The 27179-nt window shown below is 42.0% G+C and overlaps 1 protein-coding gene across 1 annotated transcript in view; it reads left to right on the top strand.

Annotated features, from left to right (window-relative positions):
• HECW1 (HECT, C2 and WW domain containing E3 ubiquitin protein ligase 1) overlaps window positions 1-27179 on the top strand; it is a 184102-nt gene that overhangs the window by 26326 nt on the left and 130597 nt on the right. The window contains exon 2 of the mRNA XM_033166078.1: window positions 22160-22217. Coding sequence (XP_033021969.1) covers window positions 22191-22217 — 27 coding nt within the window. The 5' untranslated portion in view covers window positions 22160-22190. The remainder of the gene's footprint in view (window positions 1-22159; window positions 22218-27179) is intronic.

Here is a 27179-nt window from a genome sequence, read left to right as displayed (position 1 = left end):
GGAAGCAATGAATGACATGACAACATTTTGGGATCAAAAATGGCCACATGTTTATTGATTACAGACGTCAGTAGGCATTGGGTACATATCCTGAATCAACCAGCTAGTTTGCTGGCTGATTACTTCATCAGGGTCAATCCTAAGATAAGGATTCCCATAAGAGGCACATCAAATTCAGGCAACCCCTCCAGGGTGCCATTTGGGGAGTTCTATGGCCCATTGGCCCTGTCTGGGCATACAGACAGAATCCTTCCCCTTGGACCCCTTTACTGGGGTGTCCTGATACTTTGATCCAGAAGAAAAGAAAGGTAAAGCTCCTTCCATTCCACTCGGTTGCCGTATTTGAGGCAAACAAATTGGGCTGGTGTGGTGGTTTTGCCTACCTGATGGCAATTCTCACAACTTGCTGGAAAAGGGCATTGGGTTGGATCCTTGTCTAATCTGAGTGCAACAGGGCCTGCAGCTGTTTAACCCAGGCATTGGCAAACTCGGCTCTCCAGATGTTTTGGGACTACAACTCCCATCATCCCTGACCACTGGTCCTGTTAGCTAGGGTTGATGGGAGTTGTGGTCCCAAAACATCTGGAGGGCTGAGTTTGCCTTTGCCTGGGTTAACCTGCTTTGCAAGTGAAGCCAGTCTAATTTAGTGATTAGTCATGTAGTAGTCATTTGAAAAGCTATGTTCTAGCCAAGGAATTATTCCTTGGCAAGGAACCTTCAGAATTTCATTCTGAGGATTCTTTCATATAGAGTTCAAATGTGTGGCTATTGCTTATAATTCGACATAACATGTTCTATAAATTCAAGTAGGTAGCCGTGTTGGTCTGACGCAGTTGAAATAAATTACATTTTTAAAAAACAATTCCAGTAACACCTTAGAGACCAACTAAGTTTGTTCTGGGTATTAGCTTTCTGAAGAAGTGTGCATGCACACAAAAGCTTATACCCAGAATAAACTTAGTTGGTCTCTAAGGTGCTGCTGGACAATTTTAAAAAATTTAAATTATGCTCTATAAATGTTCAGTAACCCAAACTTCTGTTTCTCAGTTCTATCTCCTTTCTTCTTTCCTTATCTGTATGTACAACAGTAACCCTGTACATAACCCTTTCTTAATCTATTTACCATATAGAGTTCCTGTCTGCATTTTCAACTGCTGTAATATACCAAAGGGAATATCTGTAATGTTGATCTTGTATTTTTGATGTGAGTTTTCTTTGGTGCTTTCCACAAAAAGCCATTTGTTGTTACGGAAGAAAACAATGGATGTTACACGTTTACCCTTCGTGTATGAAAAGTCACTGAGGCAAAAATGTTGGATTGCACCACGGCTCCATATGCTCAGCACACTCTTTCCTATAGCAACCAACCAAATGTCCGTAGGAAGCTGGAAAAACAGAACAAGATGGAGGCAATTTGTTCCTGAGTATCTTCCACCAACACCCTTGCACAATTCCCACCCCCCACCCCAAATTTTCCCTACTAGCCTTAACTGCATTTGTTATACTGGAGCCTACATTAACTGTTGTGAATCTACCCAAGGTTAGGCAACCCTGGTTTTGAATCACAGGCAAGAAGGACTGCTACTTAGCATTAACCATGGTTAACGTAGGTGCCAATATAGATTTCCGTTAAGGCTCATGAGATGGGTAGGGGTGGGGGTATTTGTGAAAGAGAGGATAGGGTATGGAGGATCCCATGAGTCTCATTTTCACAAGTTTGTGGGGAGGAGGGAGTCTTCTGGAGGGCTTTAGCAATGAAATGGATGCCCTCTAACTAGAGTATCCATGCCCTTGAGCTGTGCTGTAGCCAGCTGGAGCTTGTATTGATTTTAGCCATTAGATTTTGAAAATGTTCTCAAAATGTTTTCTTTTAGCCATGGGGATCCTCCCCAAAAGTTAATAATACCCCAGAGAGATATCATTGGTGCGTGTTTTGGAAAACAGCCAGTTAGCAAGATGATAACACTCCCTGGAGGATAGTATGCTGTTTGTCAGCAATAAAATCACATCTAAAGCAGCGATTCTCAAACTTTATGATACACAATTTCAGTAGCTCAAGAAAAGTCTCTCCCCAAGTCCAGATAAAGACTCACCTGGCAATGATTATTATTGCCCCTGATTTACAGGATGATGTTGAGGAAATGTGCACATTGCCCCATTATAAAGTGCTAGAGAGAAAAAAAGAAAGGAAAGAGAAAGAAAGACAAAAAGTTTGGAAATTAAATTGGCAAAATCTGTGGTTGCTATGGTTGATTTTTTACTTTCTCCCAAAGGATGACTCTCTGGTTTTGGCTAATCAACAAAAGCAATTAGCTCTGGAAGAATCCTTACTTCCCTTTTTATTTATTTATTTATTTTTTTGTTTTTTTTGTAAAGCTTTCATATTTTAATTCATTCAGATTTCGTTCTTTTAATTTCCCCCCAGATTATTTTGGAAAATGATTTATTTCAGCGAAGTTATTAAGCATGCAAAGAAAGAAAGTCTGTAGCCCCTAAATCAGTGAAGCAGATGAAGTCAACCCCCAACAGGGACCCTATTGCCCCGAGTGCCCTGTGGGGAAGCAGGCCCCCCTCCCCCACCATATTTGTGCAGATACTCTTTCTTTCCCTGGATGCAAACCACTGAAGACTCTGTAACCATTGTTTTATATTGGGGAGGGGAATCACAGTGCATTCACAAAAGTGGCTGGAGGATGGGAGACCATCCTTGTCATGGACCCTTAGGGCAACAGGGTCTTTTCGGGGGGGACGGGACAGCTTCCCTTCACCAGCTCATTTCATGCATGTGCCTTTGTTTCCCCTAATGGGAAGCAGTGGGGACTCTGCAACTTACTTTAAGAGCATTTGAAACATGGATCCACTGGTCAAGAAGCAATGCAGTGCAAATTGCAAAGTCAGGCAAACTTCACCAAAATGGCACCTGCCTGCTTCCTCTCCAGTCTCATTCCCTCCCCAGTTTTTCCCAGATTTCTTTTCCCCATGAGAGGGATGAAAATACATCTATTATGTTAGCTTTGGGTAGCGGTGAAAAGGGCAAGGAGGCAGTGAAAAGTGAGTAGTTTATCTCTGACGAGGGTCAATGAAGTCTTGCCAGATTCCCTGGTACCTCTGTTGCCTCTTTTGGCATAGCCTCCCCTTGTCTCTTTGCAGTCCTCCTGCTTGTGGGCTTCACATAGGCATCTGGTTGGCCACTGTAAGAGTCAGATGCTGGACAGACTAGATGGGACTTTGGCCTAATCAAGCAGGGTTCTTCTGCTATCCAGCATGTCTGCACAGTCAAAAATAATAATAAATCCTTCCAGTAGCACCTTAGAGACCAACTGCATGCACACACGAAAGCTCATGCCAAGAACAAACTTAGTTGGTCTCTAAAGTGCTACTGGAAGGATTGTTTTTATTTTGTTTTGACTATGGCAGACCAACACGGCTACCTACCTGTAACTTATCTGCACAGTATGATGGATCTTGGAACACCTGGCTTCTTATACTTCAGATGGCTCTGCCTGGCTCTAAGGCTAGGAGGAGAATGTGTACTGCTTTTTACACCTACTGACAGTTGTCACTATGGCAGCAACATGAACACGTGGTAACCTCAGAGCAGTTGTGATACACTTCATTCATAAAGATGGTAATTTAAGCACAAACTAGTGCAAAATACAAAGAAATATTAGGCTGTGGTCTTGCAAAATGTTGGTTCTTTAACTGACTTGCTGGAACAGATTACAGACAGTACTGAATGGAGGAATGAGATGCAAAGAGCATCTTCCATTTCAAATATAGACTTGAAACTCAGCTGACAAGTTGGTAGAACTGATGCTACATATTTTAAAGACTGCTTAATATTTACTTTTTGTTGAAGAAAAACCATCAGGACTGTTTTAAGCCCACTTGGGCAGGATGTAAATGTAAAAAATAAATATCTAAGATAAACAGAACTGCAGGTAGCTCTAAATACTTCAAAAACTGGGAGAAGGGGACGCTGTTGATGGCTTCTAATTGGCAAGCAGCCGCAGAGTTGCTGCCTTAATTTATCTCGGGTTCTCAGGAATATTAGCATTTTTATTTTAAGGTCTGTATGAAAAAGAAGCTGGATAATGAGACATATTTTTTAGTATGAAGTTCTTTCTATCCAGGAATTTTTAATCCACTTTCATAGTCAGCATAGTGCTACTTGTTTTTCACTCATTCTGCACATCACAACGTTCTTTTGTGGCAGTTGAGTGTACTCTGAAGAACTGACACAAACTGCCTAGCAGCAAGGCTGCCGTGAATCTGTTTTTCATTCTGAATGCAACAGATACTTTGCGGCCACAAAACAGTGTTTCATATGATTGGGAACATACTGTAAGCTGAAATGTTGAACCTTGTGAAGCATACCTGACCTGAAAGGTTCATCGTCAATGGACATGGACAATATCAGGTGTACCATGTTCCATATCTCATACTGCAAGATGGACAATGCAGAATGCCCAGAAGCAGGAAACAGGGGTGTGCCAGGTTTCATTCATATTTAGTAAATCCATGACTGTTCTGCTTTTGAGAATAAATGTTAGGAAATCTGTGTGAAGAGGTGTTGAACCATGCAGTCCTCTACATGGTAATAATCATAGTGTGAACTTGCAATTGTGATTGCATTACACAGAGATTGCAGTTTAAACAAAAGGCAGCAATTCAAGAGGTTAAAAAACCCCACCCTGGAGAGTTGCACCATTAAAGCTAAAGGAACTTCTCCAATGTAAACAGATAGAAAATGGAGTTTGGAAGGACACATTACATTGTGTGAGAAGTATTTTGATTGAGATGGATTAGCATGTGCTCTTAGGAGCTGGCTCTTGATCCTTGATAGAAACCATGTGGGCTACAATTTCAATCATTCCTCACCATTGGTCACAGGCCTTGCCCCAGTGAGCAACTAGGTCACTGGCTAAGGGGAGTCTGTGGCCATCCATATGTTGTTGGACTCCCATCAGCCCCATCCAGCATGGTCAATGGTCAGGGATAATGAGAGTTTTTTTCCAACAATACCTGATGGTCCACAGTCCACAGAGATGGTTCCTTATTCCTGAGATAGATGGAAGAGCCAAGGATGGCTCAAAGCTTTTTGCTGGCCAAAGTTGCTACAGGACATAGCTCAGGTTTGTGGTTGGTGCATGACAACTGCCATGCTGCCTTTGTGCGTAAGTACTGTATGTATATTGTATTTTTCTACATGCTGAGGCATATATTAGCAGTATCTGCTCATGCCACTAAATACTGTACATGTGCCAGGGATGAGACTTGAATGGTAGGCTTCTTTTCCTCTCAGTAGTTATTCAACACTGTCAAGTCCAAAATGCAACTTGAAATATTAGTTGCTATCCTGAGAGGGGGAAGTTGGGGGACGTTAATGTTACTGCAGTACAATACTGGGTGTGAGGTCAAGTCAGGATCAGAAGCCATGATTGAAAGGTAAATGAACTTGCTGTGAATACTTCTGATAAAACAACTGTGATTTTCTTGGTGGAGAAAATCTTTATTTTCTGAGGACTTCCGGCGGCGACGCCATTGCGGGTGGTCGTGGGCTGCTTCGGCTGCGAAGCGCCCAGTCCATCCCGGGGGTTTGGAGCCCCGCTACCGCAAAGCGGGGCTCCGGTGGGGTGCGGGAAGAGCGTCCCGCACCCTGGGCTCCCCGGCTGTGCCCGTTGTGGCTCCGAACCCTTCCCTCGCTCCCCCTGTAAAGGGGGAGTGGGGGTGAAGGGATGACGGAGCCGGGCTATAGGGGACATGCCCCAACCGGGATGTAAATGCGGCGACAAATCCTGTGATGAGCGTCTAAGTTCTACCTGTCTTTAACGATCTGAAAGAACCCGGTGGTTGTGAGTATTTGACTGACTTTTCTATTTTTGGAACGATCCGGGGGGAAGAGGAAAGGGAGCCTGCCTCCCTCCCTTCGGGAGAGAAAGAAAGTAACCAGTTTAAGTGACTGCTGCTACAATAATGGATACAAAGTGCTCGGAATTTGAAAACTGAGACTGCTGAGTTTTCCCTTTGGGGATTAAGTGGGGAGAAAATATCTCCATTTAAAGTTTTGGTCTTTACACTCTGGCTTCAGAAAAAATGGCGATGGAAAATTTGGACTGATGTGGGAAACAATTGAAACAAAGGAAGGAAGAGACAGGAACTGAAATTTGACACTCACCCTCCCTTCCAAAATGCTGGACTTTGTGTTCGAACTTGTTTTGAACTCTGGTCTAAAGGATGAAGAAATGCTCACTGTCTTGAGGCTGGAACTGCTTAATCGGAAATTGCAAGTCTTGAGTGGGATTATAAATAAAAAGAATTTATCTCCCACAGAGGAGGCTTTTCAAAAGTTTTACACAATGGAAGCAAACCTTGGCAAAGAGCTGGAAGGGGTGCTTGAAGGATGGTCTGAAATGGCTGGGCGACTCCGGGAAAAGGAACCGTTTTCTGGGGGTGGCAGCCCTGGAACGGGAAAATTTATAATATCCAGACCCCGAGGTGGGAGCTCGGGGGCAAGGGACATGGAATTAAGATATCTACAAGAAGTAGAAGTATGGTACAAAGAAGCGGAGGAGCCCAGGAAGGATGTGATGTGTACCCTGAAGCTCGATGCAAGGTCTGTTGTGAATGCTGCCTGGATCTGTGGACATTTGGAAAAAGAAGACAACTGGAGGATTGGTTCTGGCGAAAGACACAGAAAGACAATGGACAGAGGGGGTGTCGGATGAAGTATTAAATGTAAAACCCAAATGGTTTGTTATGGTATCTGAAATCGGAGAGTGAAGTCTGTTAATTATAAGTCTATTTTGAATAAGCAAGGAGATATTGGATTTTAAGTTAAAAGCAGCATGATAAAGGACAGAAGAAATAAGTTTAGTTTTTATAAGAATATTCTGCTAAGATTTATGTTATAATAGGATGATTAAGAGAATTGAGTTATCTTTAATTGAAGTTAAAAAAATTTTTATAGAGAAAAGTTGTTAAGAAAGTAAAATATGGATTTAAAACCGAAGGTGAAAAGGCGGGGGAAGTCAAACGTCAAGATTCAGAAATAGAAATTTTTTTTTGTAAGGTATACAAACAAGAAGAAGAATCCTGGCATTATGTGTATTTGTATTTGTTTTGTATTTGTAGGTGTGGGTCTGGGTATGTGTTGTATTATGAAAATGTTAATAAATTCTTCATAAAAAAAAGAAAATCTTTACTTTCTGGTTTTCTGGTTGTTTGAGTGAATCCAAGAATGGTGTGTGGGTTGTGTGTGCGCGCGCACACACACACACGAGAGAGAGAGAGAGAGAGAATTCCCTTGTCTGTTGTACAGACTCATTTGCTCCTACTGGTCTCTGATAGAAGTCAAGATAACAGTGTAAAATGTAAGACTGTGATGTCAAAATTTGCTACTGTTTGTTCTCTAAATATTGAAATTAAGATTCAAGTAAATGAACAATTTTCAAGGTGAAAAATGAACTAAAAATAACTTTTACAATTTTGTAAAGGATTATAGTACCTTAGTTTTAATATGCCATTGACTGCTTTGGGAACAAACTCAAACTGGGACTGCAAATGCTGTCATTTGCTTTCCCCAGAGCCAGATTGTAATTATCTTATTCGCTTGTGTTTGTGCAATCAAAGGTTTCTATTTGTATGCTTTACCAGCCATGCCAACAGGCACATCAGCATAAGATGGCACAAAAAAGCTACAGTATTTTTGAGTACTGCCAATTGTAGTAAGTGTTAAAAAGACTCAGTAGAGCATTTGCATGTATCAATAGAAGCAAGTATAAGGAGAAACCTTCAGCATGTAAGCTCCTAGTGATGCTTCTCTAAGCCTACTGGGACAGGTTGCATTCATTTTTCCTTCAGTGAGCATTACCAAAATAGCAATTGCTGTGCTGTAAAGCAGTCCAAGTTCAAATCAAAGGAGTGACTGGAAAATTAAAAAATAGTTTTCGAATTTGTAGATGTACATGCTCCATTGTATCTGTCCTACAGTTCACACAACTCTGTATGCAATTATATAGAACTTCTCAAAATATAAAAATAAGACATTTATATTCCACCCAATTCATAAAGCTATTTTCTTTAAATATAGCTTTATGAATTATAGCCGTATAATTCAGCATTCCATTGTGGGTCTGCCCTACGGGGAGAAAAACATTCAAAACAGAGATCTGGTGATCTCATTGTCGGAGTCCTTCTTAGGATTCCACACAGCTGGGGCACTAGCACTGCACTTTGAGTGATTGAGAACAAAGCTATAACACTCCCAGGGATGGGGACACGTTCCCCCCCCCCCAGCCTGTGGATTATCCTTTAGCAACAAGTATATTTGCAGAGATTCTTTTCTCTTTATTGAACTGAGGAATATTTGGATAGAACTTTGGCTTTGAGACATCCTGTATTGCACTTGAATATGATTTTGGTATTGCATACATTATGTAAAAGCTATATTTAAAGAAACAGATACTTGGTGGAATATAAATGACTTGTTTTTTATTGTGGGGTCACTCTTGTGAACTGAAAGAGACCTGCCCAAGTGCTGAAAGAAATAAGTTCAATGCTCCAGTGAGCCTGAAGCAGTCACCAACAGAATAGGCTGCACACTGCATCACTATGGTCTTCCTTCCTTCCTTCCTTCCTTCCTTCCTTCCTTCCTTCCTTCCTTCCAGTTGTCTTCTGCTGGGAGTGGGTTATTCTGTAACATCTCTGCATCATGTGTGATTTGATCATACAGCAACATTAGAAACATGTCTAGCTCCAAGGGAGACTGCTCAATGCATCTTTGCATTAAATCTCAATGTGTCACAGCCCTGGGTTTCTCTACGTCCATTCAGATATGTAAAGTATATATCTATAAAATTGGAAATAATAACATGTTGCCAAGGATCAGCAACAGTGCCCTAGTAGTGTATCCAAATTGATTCTGAAAAACAAACAAACAAACAAACAGCAAGTGACACTGAGGATTCTAAATGTTCCACACCAGAAATATACTTTGTATGTATTGCTTTTGGTCTCTTAGTTTTAAATATAATCTGTTCTCACATTATGTTAAGAAAGCAATTCCCCAACTGTGCAACATGAAGAATTAAAACAAATAAAGGCTGATGAGTGTGCCCATTATAGTTCTAGTTGAGTCTGTGCTTGCCTTCTTCCATTCTGGAGGAATGCCCAGAACAGCTGCTGACACACAAGCACAGGAGTAGGTTTCTCTGAGGGTAGATCATTTTCTTTTTTCACATTTAAAGTGCCAAACTATATGTTGTCTTTGTCCCTGAACACTTAGAATAATTGAATTGTGGAGCTGAAAGTGGCCCTGAGGATTGTCTCGTCAAACCATCCTGAGACCTCCTGGTATAGGGTGATATATAAATTCTATTATTATTATTATTATTATTATTAATCATAATATTAATAATAACAAACCCCTGCAATGCAGGAATATGCAGATGTCGCATACAGGGATCGAACCTGCAACCTTGGCATTATTCAGCACCACACTCTAACCAATGGAGCTTTAAATAAATAGTGTTACTTGGATGGGGAAAAAGAGAAGATGGATTAGGTCGAGTAGGGTGACCATAACCCTTTGCCCTTATCCTGATCTGAATTGAGTCCCCATCCCCAAATATCTGCTCTTCTCAACAGAAGGAAAGCTGGTCTGACCTGCATTTGGAGCTATCCAAGTCCTCCAAGTACCAATTCTTATTCAGGATCTCCAGAATGAACCCCTGGGCCCAAGCTTGCTTCTCAACCTGGCCATGCTCTTTCCTGGAACAGGATATCTTGTCAGCTTCAAGCTTGCTCTGGGGGCAGGTCTGTGAATACTTTAAAGAGAGCTGCTCACACAGGATACTCCCAGGCCTCATAATGTACTGTCCTCGCCCCCCCCGCCCCCAAACCCATGATGACAGAGGCTTTTGCTTGGAGAGTAAGAAGAGATCTTTACTTTTTTGTTCGTTTGTTTCAGATGGGATTTTAATGGGCTTCGTAAAGCCAAAAACTCAGCACAGGAACTTCCTTATCCACTTCAAATACAATGTCTCAAGAGACAGAAAGAAGCATGTATATCAAAATTACATTGGAAAAGGCACTTGTGTCAGTGTTTAGATATTGATTCTTGGTTTTTCTTCTTAAAAATAAAATAAAAATCTGTTATTCTCAGACAGTGATGGCATAGATGCAAAATGTTCACCACTGCCATACAAATGAAGATGTTGCTCCCATAGCATAATAATGAGTTAACACATTTTGCAAACCCAGCATTGCAACTTTTCTTTTCAAAACATCTGCTGTAGCAGAGGGTATTAGGGAAATGAAAGGTTTGTACATAAATCAATCTGTCATCAAGGCATTACCATTTGGAAAAATAAATTTATATTCTAAGAAGGAGGGGACGCGGGTGGCGCTGTGGGTTAAACCACAGAGCCTAGGGCTTGCCGATCAGAAGGTCGGCGGTTCGAATCCCCGCAACGGGGTGAGCTCCAGTTTCTCGTTCCCAGCTCCTGCCCACCTAGCAGTTCAAAAGCACGTCAAAGTGCAAGTAGATAAATAGGTACCACTCTGGTGGGAAGGTAAATGGCATTTCCGTGTGCTGCTCTGGTTCGCCAAAAGCGGCTTAGTCATGCTGGCCACATGACCTGGAAGCTGTACGCCGGCTCCCTCGACCAGTAAGGTGAGATGAGCAACGCAACCCCAGAGTTGTCCGCGACTGGACCTAATGGTCAGGGGTCCCTTTACCTTTAAGAAGGAGGGGAAGGCCTACAGATGCCTGTTTCATCTCCATTATGTGCTCCTAAGTTCAGGGCAGTGCAATGGTGGTGGAAGAGAAGCAGCTGAGGAAGTCCAGTGGTTAACAGTGGTTAACAGCCTTCAGGGGAAAGCTTTCATCTGCTGAGGAAGCCCCACCTCACTATGATCCCACATGATCTGGGAGTGTTACCTAGAACAAACCCCTTATTTTCCTGATGCTGCAAGAGAAGATGGGTAGTGATGAATAAGCTGTGTTTTCAGAGAAGATTGTTATCCATAAAGTACTGTATTACTTTTTCACATAGATACCCCAGCATTTCCTAGTACACAGTCTGAACATCACTGGTTAATTTTGTTTTTCTGATATCATAGCTACAAACTAGTCAGCGGCTAAATTTAGGTCCTTTATTTTTATTTTTTTATGTCGTGATCCATCCTGTGATTTTCAGATGAAGAGCAGTATACACATTTAATAAATTATAATCATAATAATTTATTTTTTCATTTGTATCCCACCTTTCCTCCAAGGACCTCAAGGTGGCAGGCATATTTCTCCTCCTCACCCTTTTATCCGCACAAGAGCCCTGTGAGGTAGTTTAGGTTAAGAGACCGTGACTGGCTTAAGTCACCCAGTGAGCTTCATGGCTGAATGGGTATTTGAACCCTGGTCTCTCAGTTAGTCCAACATGCCAACCACTACACATATACACACAGTATTTGATTGATAATCACTTCAAAGATATTTGAATTTGCCCCTCTCCATTCTCTAAACTTAATCCAGTCTTTCCCCCAGTATTGTATGACATTCTGTATTATACAGTACATAAGGGTGGCACGCTACTTTTTTCATGGTTCACCATTTCTCTAATTTTAGCTAAGTACCCAAGCCTGCATTTGGGTGACAACTTTGGAGGATTACATAACTAGTAGAGCGTAACTCCTTGGCATGGAAGACATGTGGCAATATTGCCCCTTTCCTTTATATTTAGAGCAGGGGAAAGTACCTTAGTGTACTACCTTGAGAATTCACCTCCACCCCCAAATGGAAGCTTAAGTATGCATAGTCATGGTTTGAACCAATAAATTTACCTTAAATGAAAATGGTTCTTAATTCTTCTACATTTGCACCACCCTTTACCTGTGACTACCACTAGTGACTACATGACTGCATGCATATTAATTAGTTGGTGAATTGATAATTGAGTGGTGACTTGCATAAGCCATCATAGAGGAAATTCCACAGACAGAACTTTCAAGTCACCTCACCTGCTTTTAATCACATCATCAAGTGATTACAGGCCTAGACCAAGGCTGGACATCACCACAACTAGTTCTGTTAGAGGACTGTGGAGTAACACTCTGAACCACTGCCATGTTATAAGAGCAGAACAGCACTGACCACCGCTCCGCAAAGTGTCACTGCCACCAAATGTGGGGAGATGGGGACTCAAGAAAGGTCAAGTCTCTACACAAACCTGAAGCAGTGCAATCCTCAGGTCAGGCCTTAGCACACCAATCACTTTCCATAAAAAGCAAAACTCCATTTGCTGCATTCAGCTCACTTGCAGGTCTGCTGCCACACGCAGACTTATTTCCAAAAAGTGTACTACTGAAGCTTAAACCTGGCCACCAAAGCAGCCCTCCCCCCAACCACAAGCTGATTTCACATCTTCTACTGTTAATTTGTACAAACTAGTCTGCCATGTTTGATTACAAAAGAGGACTATCACTGTCACCATACAGGGAAAATTAATTAAGAGAATTTATTCTGAAGTGCCTAACTCTGTGTTCTTCTTTTCTCATTTACACCAAGTTAATGTACATCAACAACCATGGGTGATAATTTTTCTCTTGCCAAAAGAATTTGTTACTGACTATGTGTTTTCTGTGAAATTGATTGAAATTAGAGTTTTGCTGCTTTGTTTTTTAAGTGCATTACGATTTCACGTACAGGCCCAGGTGGAAGCAAACCTTATTTTGCCCTCCATCTGAACCCACAAACCCTGCGTAAATCTGATAATAGGAGCAAATTGCACTTTTTGATATTGATTTAGGGGACAAACAAGAAACCATAGTTGATCGATTCAGATGAAATGGCAAAGTATGCTTTGCTTCCAAGCAGGAAAGGTGGGTAGGTTATTGTTGTATGTGAAGAGTACAAGGACTGCAGAAGCCAAGTGCACCTGACACTTGTCCTTCACATAACTCCAAGACGTGGTTTAGTGTTACGTATGAAATATCCCTTTGATACCGCAGTCTCCATAACTACCCATCCCAGTCTTTATTCATTTTCATCTTGGTCCACATTTCACACACAGCTGCATGGTTGGTGATTCATCAAATATGCTTTGACAATAACAGGTAGATGGGTACCACCAGACAGTCATTTTCATTTATTTTCTGTACTCCAAGACATATTAGGTTCAATCAGTATTTTCAAAACTGGATTAACTAGGTGATGTTGTGTAAAATTATCTCCTAGAAAAAGAAGAAACATTTCTAAGGGAACAGAAAACGGATTCTGTATAGTTAATGTAGTACCTCTTCAGAGAAGTGGCTATGTTCTCAGCGTCCTGTTGTTGTTTCAAATGATTTAAATCGTATTACTTTGCCATGGAGTGGCATTGGTGCTATTTAAAAAAAATTACATCCTGCTCCTTTTTAGAAACCTGAGAGTGCCTGATCGCCCTCTTATACCGTACAGGCTTACATCTACCCAGGGTGAACCATTCAGTGTTTTGGCTATATATTGGCTATATATTGGTCAGGATTCAGCTAATGATTTACCGGTACCTTAGCATAATGTTGAATTCCTCCCTCTATAAATGAGTGTTGAATAGACCAAGTTACATTTTCTGTTGCCTTTTTATTTCGCCTTTTGAAGGTATTAGTAAACTTTCTGCCAACTAAAAGAAGATGGTAATTACAATTTGCATCCCACTTCATATTCAAAACTCGGCTCTTAAAGTACTTGTAAAATTACAACAAAACACAACAAATCATTATGAAATGCTTGAAACAAACAATACAAAAGTCATCAACGTTAAAAAAATTGCATTATCACCTGTAAGAGTAAATAGCAAAAGGGGTGGAGATATATATTTATTATTGCTGGTTTTATTAATATTGTGAGTTTTATGGCGGTTGTATTATAATATATTTTATTGTAATTGGAAATGGTGTTATCTGCTACTGTGTGCTGGTCACCTTAAATGAGCTTTAACTCATAAAGGCAGCCTATAAATAAAAACCTGGTCCTCCAGATGTTATTGGACTCAAGCTCCCACCAGCCCCAGCCAAAATGACCAAATAAATAAGAAAAAATAAGAAGAAGACAATGGTCAGGGACGATGAGAGATGCAGTCCAGCAGTTTCCTTACACTTGTTTAAAACATCTTCCTAACTGTCAGGAGAAAGCTAGCTAAGTGGCGTACCCTCCCAGTGTTAAGTCAGAGCCTGTGAATTCTTCCTGGCCAGTGGTATACCAGTAAAGATGTCACAGAAACCTGGTGGTCAGAGTTCCAGATTATGCTCCACAGGTATAAGATGAGCTGCTGTGATGTCACAGAATGTCTGCAAACATTCTGGCTGAATCAATAAACCTTTCTGCAAATGTTCATGTACTTCCAGGTATACATTTTGAAATTTTTATTGTGATATGTGAGTATGCTGTGAAACCTTGGGGTGTTGGGGAATCATTTTCATGAACTTTTTGTGTGTGTCCTATATATAATAGCAAGGGAGGTCTTGGTGACTACTTGAAATGTAACCTTCCCAATGGTAAAACTGCGGAGAGGTAGATCACATGTAGTGGCATAAGTACTTCATGCAAGCTAAACAAGCATCCTGCCCTTATAATCATAGAATTGTAGGTTTCAAAGGGTCATCTAGTCCAACCCCCTGAAATGCAGGAATTGCAGCAGAATAATCCCTGAAAAACATACATACATACATACATACATACATACCCTGCCCATCTGGCCTGGTTTCCCCAGCCACTCTGGGTGGCTTCCAACAGAATCTTAAAATACAACAATCCATTAAACATTAAAAGCTTCCCTAAACAGGGCTGCTTTCAGATGTCTTCTAAAAGTCTGGTACTGTAGTTGGTTTTCTCTTTGACATCTGGTGGGAGGGTGTTCCACAGGGCAGGTGCCACTACCGAGAAGGCCCTCTGCCTGGTTCCCTGTAACTTGGTTTCTCGCAGCGAGGGAACCGCCAGAAGGCCCTCGGCACTGGACCCCAGAAACATTGGGAGCAAATGCACATAAAATAGCAAATAGTATTATCATGCCAATTTTATTCCCTATATGGCATTGGCACATTTTAACCAGCCCTGTAGATCTTTGCTGGTTCAGTAGAGTTGCCAGCTGCTGTTGGGCCAATGCTAAGTCTGGGGTGGAGTCCAGCAATTAGCATAATGCTAGCAAGGAGACTATAGTGCCTGATTCAGTGACAGACCATTGTTTTATAATACAAAGACTAGAAAGATAGAAAGGCTCTATCTTTCCAACTCTGCAATTATTTTCTATACCACAGATAATACACTGAATAGCATAGATGTCTAGTAATTAGGATTGATTTCACCAAAATGTAGATAAAAATTCAGTTGTAGTGGCTTTCTGTTTTGAGCTTTCATTTTTATTGTCTTTGACGTTTTAGAGCTGTTAATATTTTATATATGAAATACATGCGGAAATTTCATTTGCTTATTGCTGTGTCCTATACTTTAGGACACTGCTCAGTCCTGAATTGAATAAAAATTAGTGGCAGTTGGCAGGCTTTTTTATTGTCTCAGCTGGTAGCTCAAAGGCCTCCAAATTCAGCTGCTTTATCAGACTGAAGGAAGACTGGGTGGAATATGGTTTATTTCACAAATGCATATTGCTACTTCTCATAGGAAAAACGTAGACAATTATCACATGTACACACAGAGGATTCCTTTCTTACAAGAAAGGAGATTCCAGCTAAACAGCAGGATGAAGTTTCTGACAGTAAGAGCTGTTCAACAGTGGGATGGTCTCCCTCGGTGGGGTTGTGGATTCTCCTTCCTTGGAGGTTTTAAAGCAGAAGTTGGATGGCCATCTGCCGTGGATGTTTTAGCTGAGATTCCTGCATTGTAAGAGGTTGGACTAGATCAGGCATGTCCAGCTTCAAGTAGGCTGTGTTCTACTATCCAGTATCAAAAATTGTCAGTGATCTACTGAACTCTCCCATTGTCATTCTTCAGCAAGTGTTCCTTCTTCCACCCCTCCGAAGTCATTTAAGATAGATAGATAGATGATAGGTAGATAGTTAGATATAGATAAATGGATCTTTATTTTACAGATACTCCAGTTACGTTTGGATATCATCATGACAAATCTAAATAGTTACTATATGGACAAGTAACTTAACAAGTGAGAAAAATCAAACTATATTTTTATATTAGTTTACACAAATCTGAGGAGCCAATTGGAGTGTGCAGGCTTCTCCTTCCCTCCTTCCCCCCCCTCCCATTCGACCAAAATCAATCCCGCAATTTACTGGTTGATCGTGATTGAGGTGTTGGACATGCCTGGACTAGATGACCCTTGGGGTCCCTTCCAACTTGACAATTCTACAATTCTGTGATTCTGCAGTCCTGCCAATGGTATCAGAGACTCATTCTGAGCTGTTTTGCCCATTATTATCAATCTTGCATATTCATATTGCCTGTGGTGCTGTTTCTCAACCAGTGGCTTCATACTTCAAATGTTGGTACCTAGGGCTGAACCTTTTTTCATGTTTTGTAGAGATTTACGCCCTTTCGTGGTGGTTGGCTGTGGAAAGTGGAACTTAAGTTTCAACCAGGTGACTCCCTTTAGGTAACTTTCTGGGTGATGACTGGGCCCCAAGACTTGCTCTCTGGCCTATGGGCATGGGCATAGCCAAGGGGGGCCAGGGATGGGCAGCTGCCTCCCAATCAATAAAAATAAATAAAAATACATAGCTAACTGAGGTTCTGCCCCCTCTCAACAAAACTCCTGGCTATACCCATGGCTATGGAGCCCTGGAACAGGAAAGGCTCTGCCTTCGAGGTGAATCTGCCTCATCTGCTTGGAGGTAGAGGTGGAGGTGGAGAAACTGAATTTTGAACTGGTAGGGTTTAGGTTTCCCTAGTGGCTGCAGTTTCATTGTATGTTCCTACACCAATAGTTGTTTCCCTTGCAGGTGTTTTGATCAGTATCAACTTAAACAAAGTGTTCTAGTTCAATCCAGCCTATGTGTCTACCTCTTTATTCAGCCATCAGGTCACAACCCAAAATTGCATACATGTGGTCCCCAAGTGCTGAACAGACTGAAATCTGCTTAGCTCTGAGCAGGGTGATTGTCTCATGTGCCTTGAGATCATTGATGGCCATAATTGGCCCTCCAGCTGTTTTGGGACTACAACTCCCATCATCCTTAGCTAACAGGAGGACCAGTGGTCAGGGATTATGGGAATTGTATTCTAAAACAGTTGAGAGTCAAGTTAGATCAATCGCGGGGGGGGGGGAGTGAGTCTATACTTTGAAATGAAAAAATATGAGAGATGTTCAAATAACTTTAAAAAAAAATTATTTCACAAAATGGCAAAGCATTTCTTTTGGGAGAGTGGAAACATTGTTTGTGAATGGCGCAGCTTTAATTGGCCTACACAATTCCTTGAGTGATGCAGCAGGGAAGCATTTAAGCTGCAGTCCTATATAACGATGGTGTGGGATATAGATGCCCCCTAGATGCTAGTACAAGACCATTTCTAATATGTGACTTTGGGCCTTAATGGTAGGCTTGTTTAAAGGAGAAAAGCTTTGTCAAGTCAGATTCTTTTTCAGCTTCAAATATTGTGATTGTTTTTTCATTACTCTCAGCATCAGTTGACATCCTGAATCAATGTGCCCAAAGACTAGAACTTTTCAAATTGCCCATCTTTACAATCACTAGTTGGTTTTTCTGTGACATAGATGTATTTAACGCTGTGAATTTAATTCAGAAAATTCATCTGTTCTCTTGCTTATGACTTGCAATGTGCTGCTTATATTAGCATATAATTATGACTACATTCCATTGTATTTATTAATAGCCTATCTTAGTTAAACATTTGGTTTCCATATGTGTTCCAAATATTTTTGTTAAGTACTCACAGGAGCACAAAAACTCTCAGGGGTTTCTCCCAGATTTTCAATGATCTTATTCAATTGATTAGAATACAAAATTAGAAGGAAACGAAAGTCCTCCTGGTCCAGCTCCCTCTCAATGCACAGAAGGACCTAACCTAGGACAGTGCTGGACTGATGTGAGGTTTGCAGGATCTTTTTGTTTTTCCTAGAACCCTGTGACCCACCAACCAGAGATAGGTACAAAAAACACGCACTTAAAACTAAAAGGTTCTGAGCCCAGAGCTCTGCGAATAGATTGTAAGCTGCCATCTGCTTTCCCCTGGCCTAGGCTATAGTGTGTTACAAGCAGAGAGCACATACACTCCAGAAAATGCCTCCCGGGCAAAAGCAGATCTTCCTGCACTGGATTTTGTCATTGAGAAAATGCATTTGATGCATTTTTCAGGTTATGCCCCACATTATGATGGCTTGAGGTAGGACTTGTTTATTGCAAGAAATTTTGTGTTGTAAGATAATTAAGATAGTTACATAGGTCTGATTCATCCAGTGACATAGGTAGAGGGCAGGTTTACTTCAGTGCAACAGCACTTCCAAGTTCATTGCTTGGAATGGTGTGAGACCCAGTTAATTACATGGGAAAATGTAAATCGGTACACATTTTTGGCATTAAGTGTGTACCAGCTCTTGATGACCCCAGCCATTGAAAATCAAGGCTGTATTCATTTGAGTAGCCCTGCCTCTTTAGCTTCTTTTGTGGTTCTGTGTCTTGGTCACACACTCCTGTGTGACTGAATATTGGGAAATACATTTGGTTCAAAAAAAATTTACTGGAGAGAGTAAAATGTTCAATGTCTGTGTGTCACCTTTACCTGGAAGTCTAGAACCAGTAACTTGTAAGCATTATATGCCTGACAGTATTCTATGGATAAGAAGAGGAGGAGGGTCTTGTGACACAGAGAAGGCCCCCCAACAGTTTTTGCTCTTTTGGTGTCATGGCTAACCCTTGCTGTCCTGTGTCTTGCTGTACCCAACATTTCCTGCAACAGTTTTCACTCCCCCCCCCTCTCCTGAACCACTTTCCTCCCTGTACTTGTTACATCCCTATCCCTTATTCTGTCCCTGCTCTACTACATTCTCCCTCATCTCTCCATCCTTTCAGACTTTGCATCTCTCCTCAGTCCTATAATCTCTTCTGCCTTGCCATCATAAGTCATTCACACATCCCATAGTTTTATTTCTGTCCTAGTTTTATTAAAGATGCACACAAGTGCACACAGATAGACCTGCAGCATGCAATCACAGGTAGGCCCAGAGTTTAAATGCAGATTAAGGTTCACAGTGAGGCTTAGACACAAAAATCCATAATGAGCTGAATTGATAGTGAAATTATGCTGCAGAAGTCTGTCTTTCAAAGACAGTGCTGACTGATTTGTGGCCCTCCAGATGTTGTTGGAATGCAGCTCCCACATTGTCTGGGTGTTGCAACTATTTTAGGATAAATTGTATTCTTTAATCTTCTCTTCACTTGTCTTTAAGTTTTCCTAGCATTTAGAAGTTTGGGCAGGGGGAATGATGTATGTACACACACACACACACACACACACACACGGTATATAGAGGCAGGCTTCCTCCAGAATCTACTGAATATACCTAAATTGAATTATTTACAGTATATAGCTGCATGTAGCAGAACATTTCAAGCCAGGTTTTTTCCTCCACTCCTTTCTGTTTAGATACCACTGTTTTAATTTTATGATATGTCAAATAGCTTCAGCTTCAGTCCACTGGGCATGCTAAGACACTTTGAACCATACCGAGTCATTTTAATGATACTAGCATTCATACATCAAATTCATTGTTTAACACTTAAAGGGGGAAATGAATATTGGATTGCATCCTGATATTTGGAGGAATTTTCACAGACTGAAAAGAAATAGCTAGAGAAATCCTATATTCACAATAAGCCAGGGCCAGAGATATGCTGCTGAGATGCTGACAGGCCATCATATTAAATACATGCTCAGCCTGGGAGAGAAATATGAAAGCATCCAATGCACTTTTAAATGTGTTGTGGATGAGTGTGTTATTGGTTTGTTTTTGTTTTTATTATGTATTTTGTGGTCTCCCCCCTTGTGCTTTTGTGTTGTGAACCACCCTGGGAACTGTGGATGAAGGGTAAAGGTAAAGGTAAAGGGGCCCCTGACCATCAGGTCCAGTCGTGTCTGACTCTGGGGTTGCGGCGCTCATCTCGCTCTATAGGCCGAGGGAGCCAGCGTTTGTCCGCAGACAACTTCCGGGTTTTGTGGCCAGCGTGACTGAGCCGCTTCTGGTGAACCAGAGCAGCGCACGGAAACGCCGTTTACCTTCCTGCTGGAGTGGTCCCTATTTATCTATTTGCACTTCAGCATGCTTTTGAACTGCTAGGTGGGCAGGAGCTGGGACCAAGCAACGGGAGCTCACCCCGTGGCAGGGATTCGAACTGCCGACCTTCTGATCAGCAAGCCCTAGACTCTGTGGTTTAACCCACAGTGCCACCTGGGTCCCCTTGTGGATGAAGGGAGGTATACTAAACAAACAAGCAAGCAAGCAAGCACAGAACAGAATCGGAGCATTCCGAAAGAGTATGAAAGTGGCAGTAGCACCCACAGCACCCCTGGAACTCTACCAACCTTCCCAATTAAGGCCATGCCAGCACCAACTCCTACATGCTGCTCACACCAGGGGTGGATTTTGGTCTTTCATATTTCAGCAGTGCCCTGTGCAAAGGCCAAATTCAGCACACACACACCCGGCCTCTCACCTTCCATGCTGCATGTGCACTATGTCATAGCTGCGACACCCTGCAACGCCTACATTGGCTCAGCACCCAGTGTAGGGGACATGGTTGCCCTGCTCTAAATAAGCCTCTGCTACCACTCATATGGGGCCACCCCATACAGGCAAAGCAAAGAGGTTGGTCATTACATTGCCATGCCACCAATGTGCAAGAAACACAGAAAACCAGTCAGCTGCTGCAGGGGCAGTGAAGGTGCTTCTGTGGCACTGTCTGCTGAAGCAGTGACAGACACTCTCGGGAGTTTTCTGGTTCAAATCCTCCCCAGCAGATTTTTATTTTTATTTTTTCCTCCATCCCACCCTCCCTCCAATGGAAGAAAGGCACAAGCAAGAAACAAGGGAGCTCGGCATTGCAGTCTGCAAAGCAGGAGCAGGTCGTGATGCCCCGGCTCAGGAGGTTGCTGGTTCAATTCCACACAGGATTCCCTCCCTTTCCAAGTACCCTTCGTTCATTGAAAATGAATAGTCAGTATAGTTGCACACACAAAGGTTCCTCTCATGTTTTAGCTCATATTGACTGGGAAGGTCCAGGACAATGGAAGGAAGTTGTGGGGGTGGGGAAGCAGGAGGGGGAAAGCATGGTGGCAGTTTATCTTCTTTCCCATCAGTATAGTGGGGCTTCTGTTGAATTTTTTAGTTCCTCAGCCAGCAGATCTTGAGTATAGGACTGCATCCTAAGGGGCTGCTATCCATCCATTGTGAATGAAGTTTTCTGTAATTCTGCTTCTGTATCTTGAGTAAGAAAATAAATAATTGCAACAAATCAGAACCATTTAGATGGGAGAGATGGTGTGGGTTACAATATATCAAGGTGAAGGTGGTCATCACTAATTTATAAAAACAAAATAAAAACAATTCCTTCCAGTAGCACCTTAGAGACCAACTAAGTTTGTTACTGCCTTGTAGCAGATAGTTTCCATCACTGAGCCACCTTATGAATAGCAGTTTACTGTACAATCCTGGGAGCTGGGCAAGGTAGGTCTAAATCACATTTGCTTCAATGAAGCTTAGAAACATCTGATTTTTAGTGTTTAATGGACTGCAGCACCCATCAAGTGGCAAATCTTTAAGAATATAGATTTAAATGAAAAGTTTTTTTCTGGTGGTACTTTCAGTTCGGTCATTGTTACAACAATGTTGATTTAGTTATGAGATTTGCTTAGACTAAATGACTGCATTTTCCAATATGTTTTCAAGTTATTTCAAAGCTTTTCTGTTGTTTTTAACAGTGCAAGTTTTATTTGCTTAGCATCCAAGTCCGCAGCAATATGTTAACAGGAAAATGATAAAAAGCAACATAAAAGACACCAAACATAAATGAATACACATTGGAATGGAGGAGGTATATTTTGGGGCAAAACACAATGTTCTGTTTTCATAAATATATGTCTCTGTATTAATATGTCACTTTGGAATACATACTGAGTTAACCTCATTGAACTTTTCCCCAGGAATTGATGCACTTACAATTGAGGAGTCATTATGCTGCTCCACCTGTGTAGTGTTAAGGTCAGTGTGTTTTTCTGATTATAAAAGCCATCCATGTCATTCCATTATAAATCCACAACCAGTCACAATGGAATGTGCCATAGCCCAGGGCTGGTTGCAGGTGCCCTAGGTAAACACTGTTCAAAGGTCTGCCCAATTCAGATAGTGTAGGTCTGCTGAAGCAAGAGTGGGGAACTTTGGGCCTAGGGGCCAAATTGAACCCTCTCCTGGTTTTTGTCTGTTCCCATGCAGTTTCCCAACGACTCCTGTTGAACTTTGGTTTGACTCATTTTTAACATCTAAGGGACATGGCAAAGACCTTGCAGTAATAGGCTTCTAGGTAAGACGTGTTAAGGAGGCCTAATTTATAGCAGGGGGTTACCACTTAAATAGTAGCTTGAAGCCAGCCACAAATTCAAAAGTGTGGTGAATTTGACATGCAGTTCCTGCCCGCTGTGGCATTTATTTCCACAGCAGACAATGACCCAGCGGCTTAGCTCACAGTAACACATCACCAGAAGGACTGGAGGAGGAGCAAAGAAGCCACAGTCTCCTCTGTGGGAGCATCCATGCTAAGGCATGGTTTGGCTTAGTATTGTGTACAAGCTGAGCATTCATGTGCCTCCAATATCTACCTTAGCTATTTGTGAGTGCTTCCCCCACGAACACAGAGGACTCCTACATTAGGGAAGTGATATAACTGTCTCTCCTAAGAATCATCTGGCCAGTGCTAGCTAGCCATTCTGCTCCGGGTGCAGATATGAACAACCTCTTACCTTCTTATTTAAAATACTACTCCCACTAAATTGGGGGGGGGGTCGTCCTGGGATGACATGCCCTACATACATAAATTATCAAAACTGCATCAGTGCATGCATGTGTATAGGAGAGTGTGTGAAACATCATATAAAAATCCATATGCAACTTTTTCTAAGGGCAGCCCAATTAACCAATTTTAAATTGGCTTTTTGGGAGGCCCTTACACCGAAAGATCAAAAGAGGGTAGAGCAGTGCTAACAGGTTACACTCCATCTGCACAAAAATCACAGGCTTCTACCCTGCCTGCCCACCTTCACCCTCCATACAGGCAAGCAAATGGCATTATTTGAGGGTGCATTCTAGCCAGGCAAAGCCACTTGAGGAGGGTGCAGAGCAAAACTGGTGAGGGGGTGATGCCTGGGAAGAGTCCTATAGATAGGCTAGGGGGTGGTGGCTGCTTGATTTGACCCTCAGGCTTGTGGCTCCTCACCACTGCTTTATACGGAAGCCTAAAAACCGTTCCCTTTGAAATGGCATCCTCAAATGTCTACTTAAACTGCATGCATGTCCTTTTTTCAGTGTCTTCCCATAAATTCTATTTTTGAAATCTAGCTATGGCACTTATTAAACAAGGAGAAGTGTGCAGCTTGAGCATTGCAGCTGATCATATTCATAGTGAGCCAAACACGGATAGTGCACCTGCCACTCATGCATGTGGCGTTTCTCTAATTCATAGAATCGTTAACCTTGACTTGATTCAAAGTCATTACAGCGCATAAATCAGCCATCATCATGTGCACGACATATGAAACCTGAAGTATATAAATCACCCCAGTAGTATATATTTGAGAACCTTAAAGATGCTGAGCATGCAGTAGATTCTTGTTCCTATATACACAATTTTGCTGAGCTTAGTCCTTCTAAATTACTATGTGTTTGTACAAAATCAGAACATGTGGCAGTGTTTTCCCTGGTGCTATTTCTGTCTCTGAAATAAATAAATAAAGTATTTTGGGATTTGCTTCTTACTCCATTCTACTTTGTTGCTGAATCATAGAACAATTTCATTGCCTACTAATACAGAGATTTCCAAGTGCTGCATGTGTTTTGTACATATGAACTTCCTGTTATGTTCTTTAAATCCATATGGGCTTTTTAGCTTGACAATTAAAAAAAAAACACCCTCGAAAGTGATTTCTGTTGTTGATAAAATGTTTACAGCTAATTGTCCGAGGGAAGAAAACAGTGCTGCAAATTGTTGAAGAAATGCATGAAGTCACTTTACAATTATTGCATTTATATGTTTCCTAAATTTTGCACTGTTCTCATCGTTGCTAAAATGAAAGGATGTCTGTTTGGTATCTAGAAAGTACCGTACATAGAAATGAAAAAAACTATATAGGTGTAAAAGGTGCCCCAATTTAAGGGCAAATCCTCCTCTTCTTTCTTGCATCTCTGCTGCTACAGCATTTTCCAACACCAGTATGTGTGCTGGGAAGTAAAAGGTTGCTACTCTTGCAAATTGACCTGAGGGTACTCAAAGCTCTTACCATTAGTAGTGCAGGCATCATGTGCACTAAGCAGGCACTAAGCAGCTACTTAATGACTTAGTAGTGCCCAGCATGGGTTCCTGACCTCATGACTCATGCTTACAAGATGCTTACCTAGCAGCTTCCTTGGGTCTCCCACAACCTTGTGATGTTCATTAGTAATCGATGTTGAGTCAGCCTCCTCCTTGGTCACTACTCAGTAGTGATCTCTTCCATCCTAGAGTGCCATCTCAGTCACTACAACTGGTTTCCTCATCTGCTTTCCACCTCCAACATTTCTTACCTACCCCTTACTAACACCTCAATACCTCCATTTTACTTGATATAGCCATCTGCTCCTAGTTTTGCCACACTTTGAAGAGCAGAAAAGAGGACACATTTGCCAACTTCTATTTTTAACTCTGGATCTCTTTTATGATTTTTAACTCTGGATCTCTTATGATAACTCTCATTTTACATCCCCATGAAAAAGAGAACGTGTCCTGGAAGAAGAGGATAAATGCCAACCCTAGTCCTGCTCACCCATAAACTCCTTACAGCTACCCCTCTTTCCTTGGAAGATCTGCCCATCTCCTAAGAACTCCAAATACTCCCTAGCTATTTCCTTATCTCTCCTCAAAGCCTCTCGTATCCTTGCAATTTTGATGTGCACATTCTAATAGATCAGGGCCATCTTTCCTACATGCCTAGGTTCAAAGGTAGCCATGGGCTCAGAGAACAGTACACCTTCCGCAGCTTAGCTATGCCTTCCAGCACCACCCGCGTCCCTTTCCAGCTAATAACAGCTGGAAGTAAATGCCTCTAAAATCAATGGAACTTGCTTCTGGTTGTGAAACTACTGCATTAACTGGCTATAATATATTACCTATTCAGCCTGCCTTGCAGATAGAATAGACAAGAAATTGTGTCATGGACTGGCTGGATACAAAGGAGTGGTGGGAGGCACCAGCTGGGGAACCCCCAAGGGCATCCCCCAAGAGAAGAAGGTTCAAATTTGATAGTGGTTTACTGAATTGCCTTCAGTCGACGCTACCAATTCATACCAGTTTCAAGTGACTTTAGCTACCACATCTCTTGCACAAGGAGCCCTAAGAGATTTTATTTCTGGGGTGGGGTGGGGGCCTTGAGCAATGAATTCTTAGCATCTTCAGGTAATTACCATTCATAGAGTTTGAGATGAGGCAGACACAGCTGAGGCATTGGGGAAGAGAAGAGAAATGGATGTCCTAAGTTGTCCCAAGCAAACTAAACAAGGACCAAATACATAACAACAATCTGGACTTGCTTAAAGTGACATCCAGCTCTCCCCCCAGAATCCATGGAAGCCAGTGTAAGGAGAGGTCTACATGCATAAGGCTTTTCTGCCTCAGACGTTCACAATAGCTCAGCTTCTGCTGTGCTTGCAGAAGGTCCAATCCTCAGTATATCTAGGTAGGACTGGGAATGTCCCCTCCCTGAAACTAGCCTAGAGAGCGGCTGCAAGTCAGTGTAGACAATAATGAGCTAAGTGAAGCAATGGTCTGACTTGGTATAAAGCAGCTGCCTATGTCCCATTAGCAGGTCAATGGCAGTGGCTGGGCAGAATGGGTAGGGAGGAGCCACGCATTGCGGAGTCCTTTCACACAGCTAATGCATAATGGGGGCGCCTGCCTAGTTCAAGGTCAAGGGGGGGGGATGTGATTAAATACACAAGTTTTACTATGTGTACTTGGCTGCCTTGATTCATAGTACTCCATCCAGATCTTAACAATAAGCCTTCTGTTTATAAAGCCAGTCAGAAGTTTAACAGTGTAGCTCCTTAGCGTATAATTTAGGAAAACCCTAACGCAAGCATTTAAACTGAGTAAACGAATTGCTAAGGACATCATAAATCTTTTACTGGCAGCGCGAAAAGCAAAAGTGTTGCTGTTTATCAAGCATAAAGGGAAACATCTCCTTTATCACAACGGAACACGGCTGTTGAAAGAAGACGTTCTTTCTCACTGAACTGTCTGATGTAAATTGGGTTGCCACCCATCAAGATAATCCACATCAGCTCAGAAAGCACTGTGACGATCAAGAAAAGTATTGGGATTGTTATGCTGTACAAGAGCCACTTGCCTTTCCTCCCTTTTCCCTGCTCAGGAGGACAAGCCAGCTAATTTGATTACTTGCTACTGCAGCATATGAGCCATAAGACACAGCTGGGGCACCCAGGGTGAGGAGGACATGTCGCCCCTCCATTGGCTCCGTCCTCCGTGTAGCCTTGTGCTATCACACATTCTGTAGGGAAGGTGTATGGACTGGCCATGACCTGTACACCTTGAGGCATCCCTGCTGCCTTCTCTGAGAAGTTTTGGATTTGGGGGGGGGACATTTTCTCCTTCCTCTGCATTAGAGTAGATCCCATATGACATTTGTCTTGCTTCAGGAATCAAATACACTCATTTCCCAACCAGCTTGCTCCTGTTAGCTTTAAAGAATTCCAAAGAAGGAGAACTTAGGATAGAAAGCAACTACCATTGTCCCAGTCCCCAAGAAAACAGCAACTAACTGCCTAAATGACTACAGACCTGTTGCACTAACATCTGTAGTGATGAAACGCTTTGAGAGATTGGTCCTTCAACATCTTGGGTCATGCTTTCCCACCAGACTTTGATAAACATCAGTTCGCCTATAGGAGAAACAGGTCAAC

Source organism: Lacerta agilis, chromosome 12, assembly GCF_009819535.1.
Source record: "Lacerta agilis isolate rLacAgi1 chromosome 12, rLacAgi1.pri, whole genome shotgun sequence".
Classification (NCBI taxonomy): Eukaryota; Metazoa; Chordata; class Lepidosauria; order Squamata; family Lacertidae; genus Lacerta; species Lacerta agilis.
The sequence above is the reverse complement of the archived record's forward strand: the minus strand, read 5'-3'. Positions and strand labels throughout refer to the sequence as shown.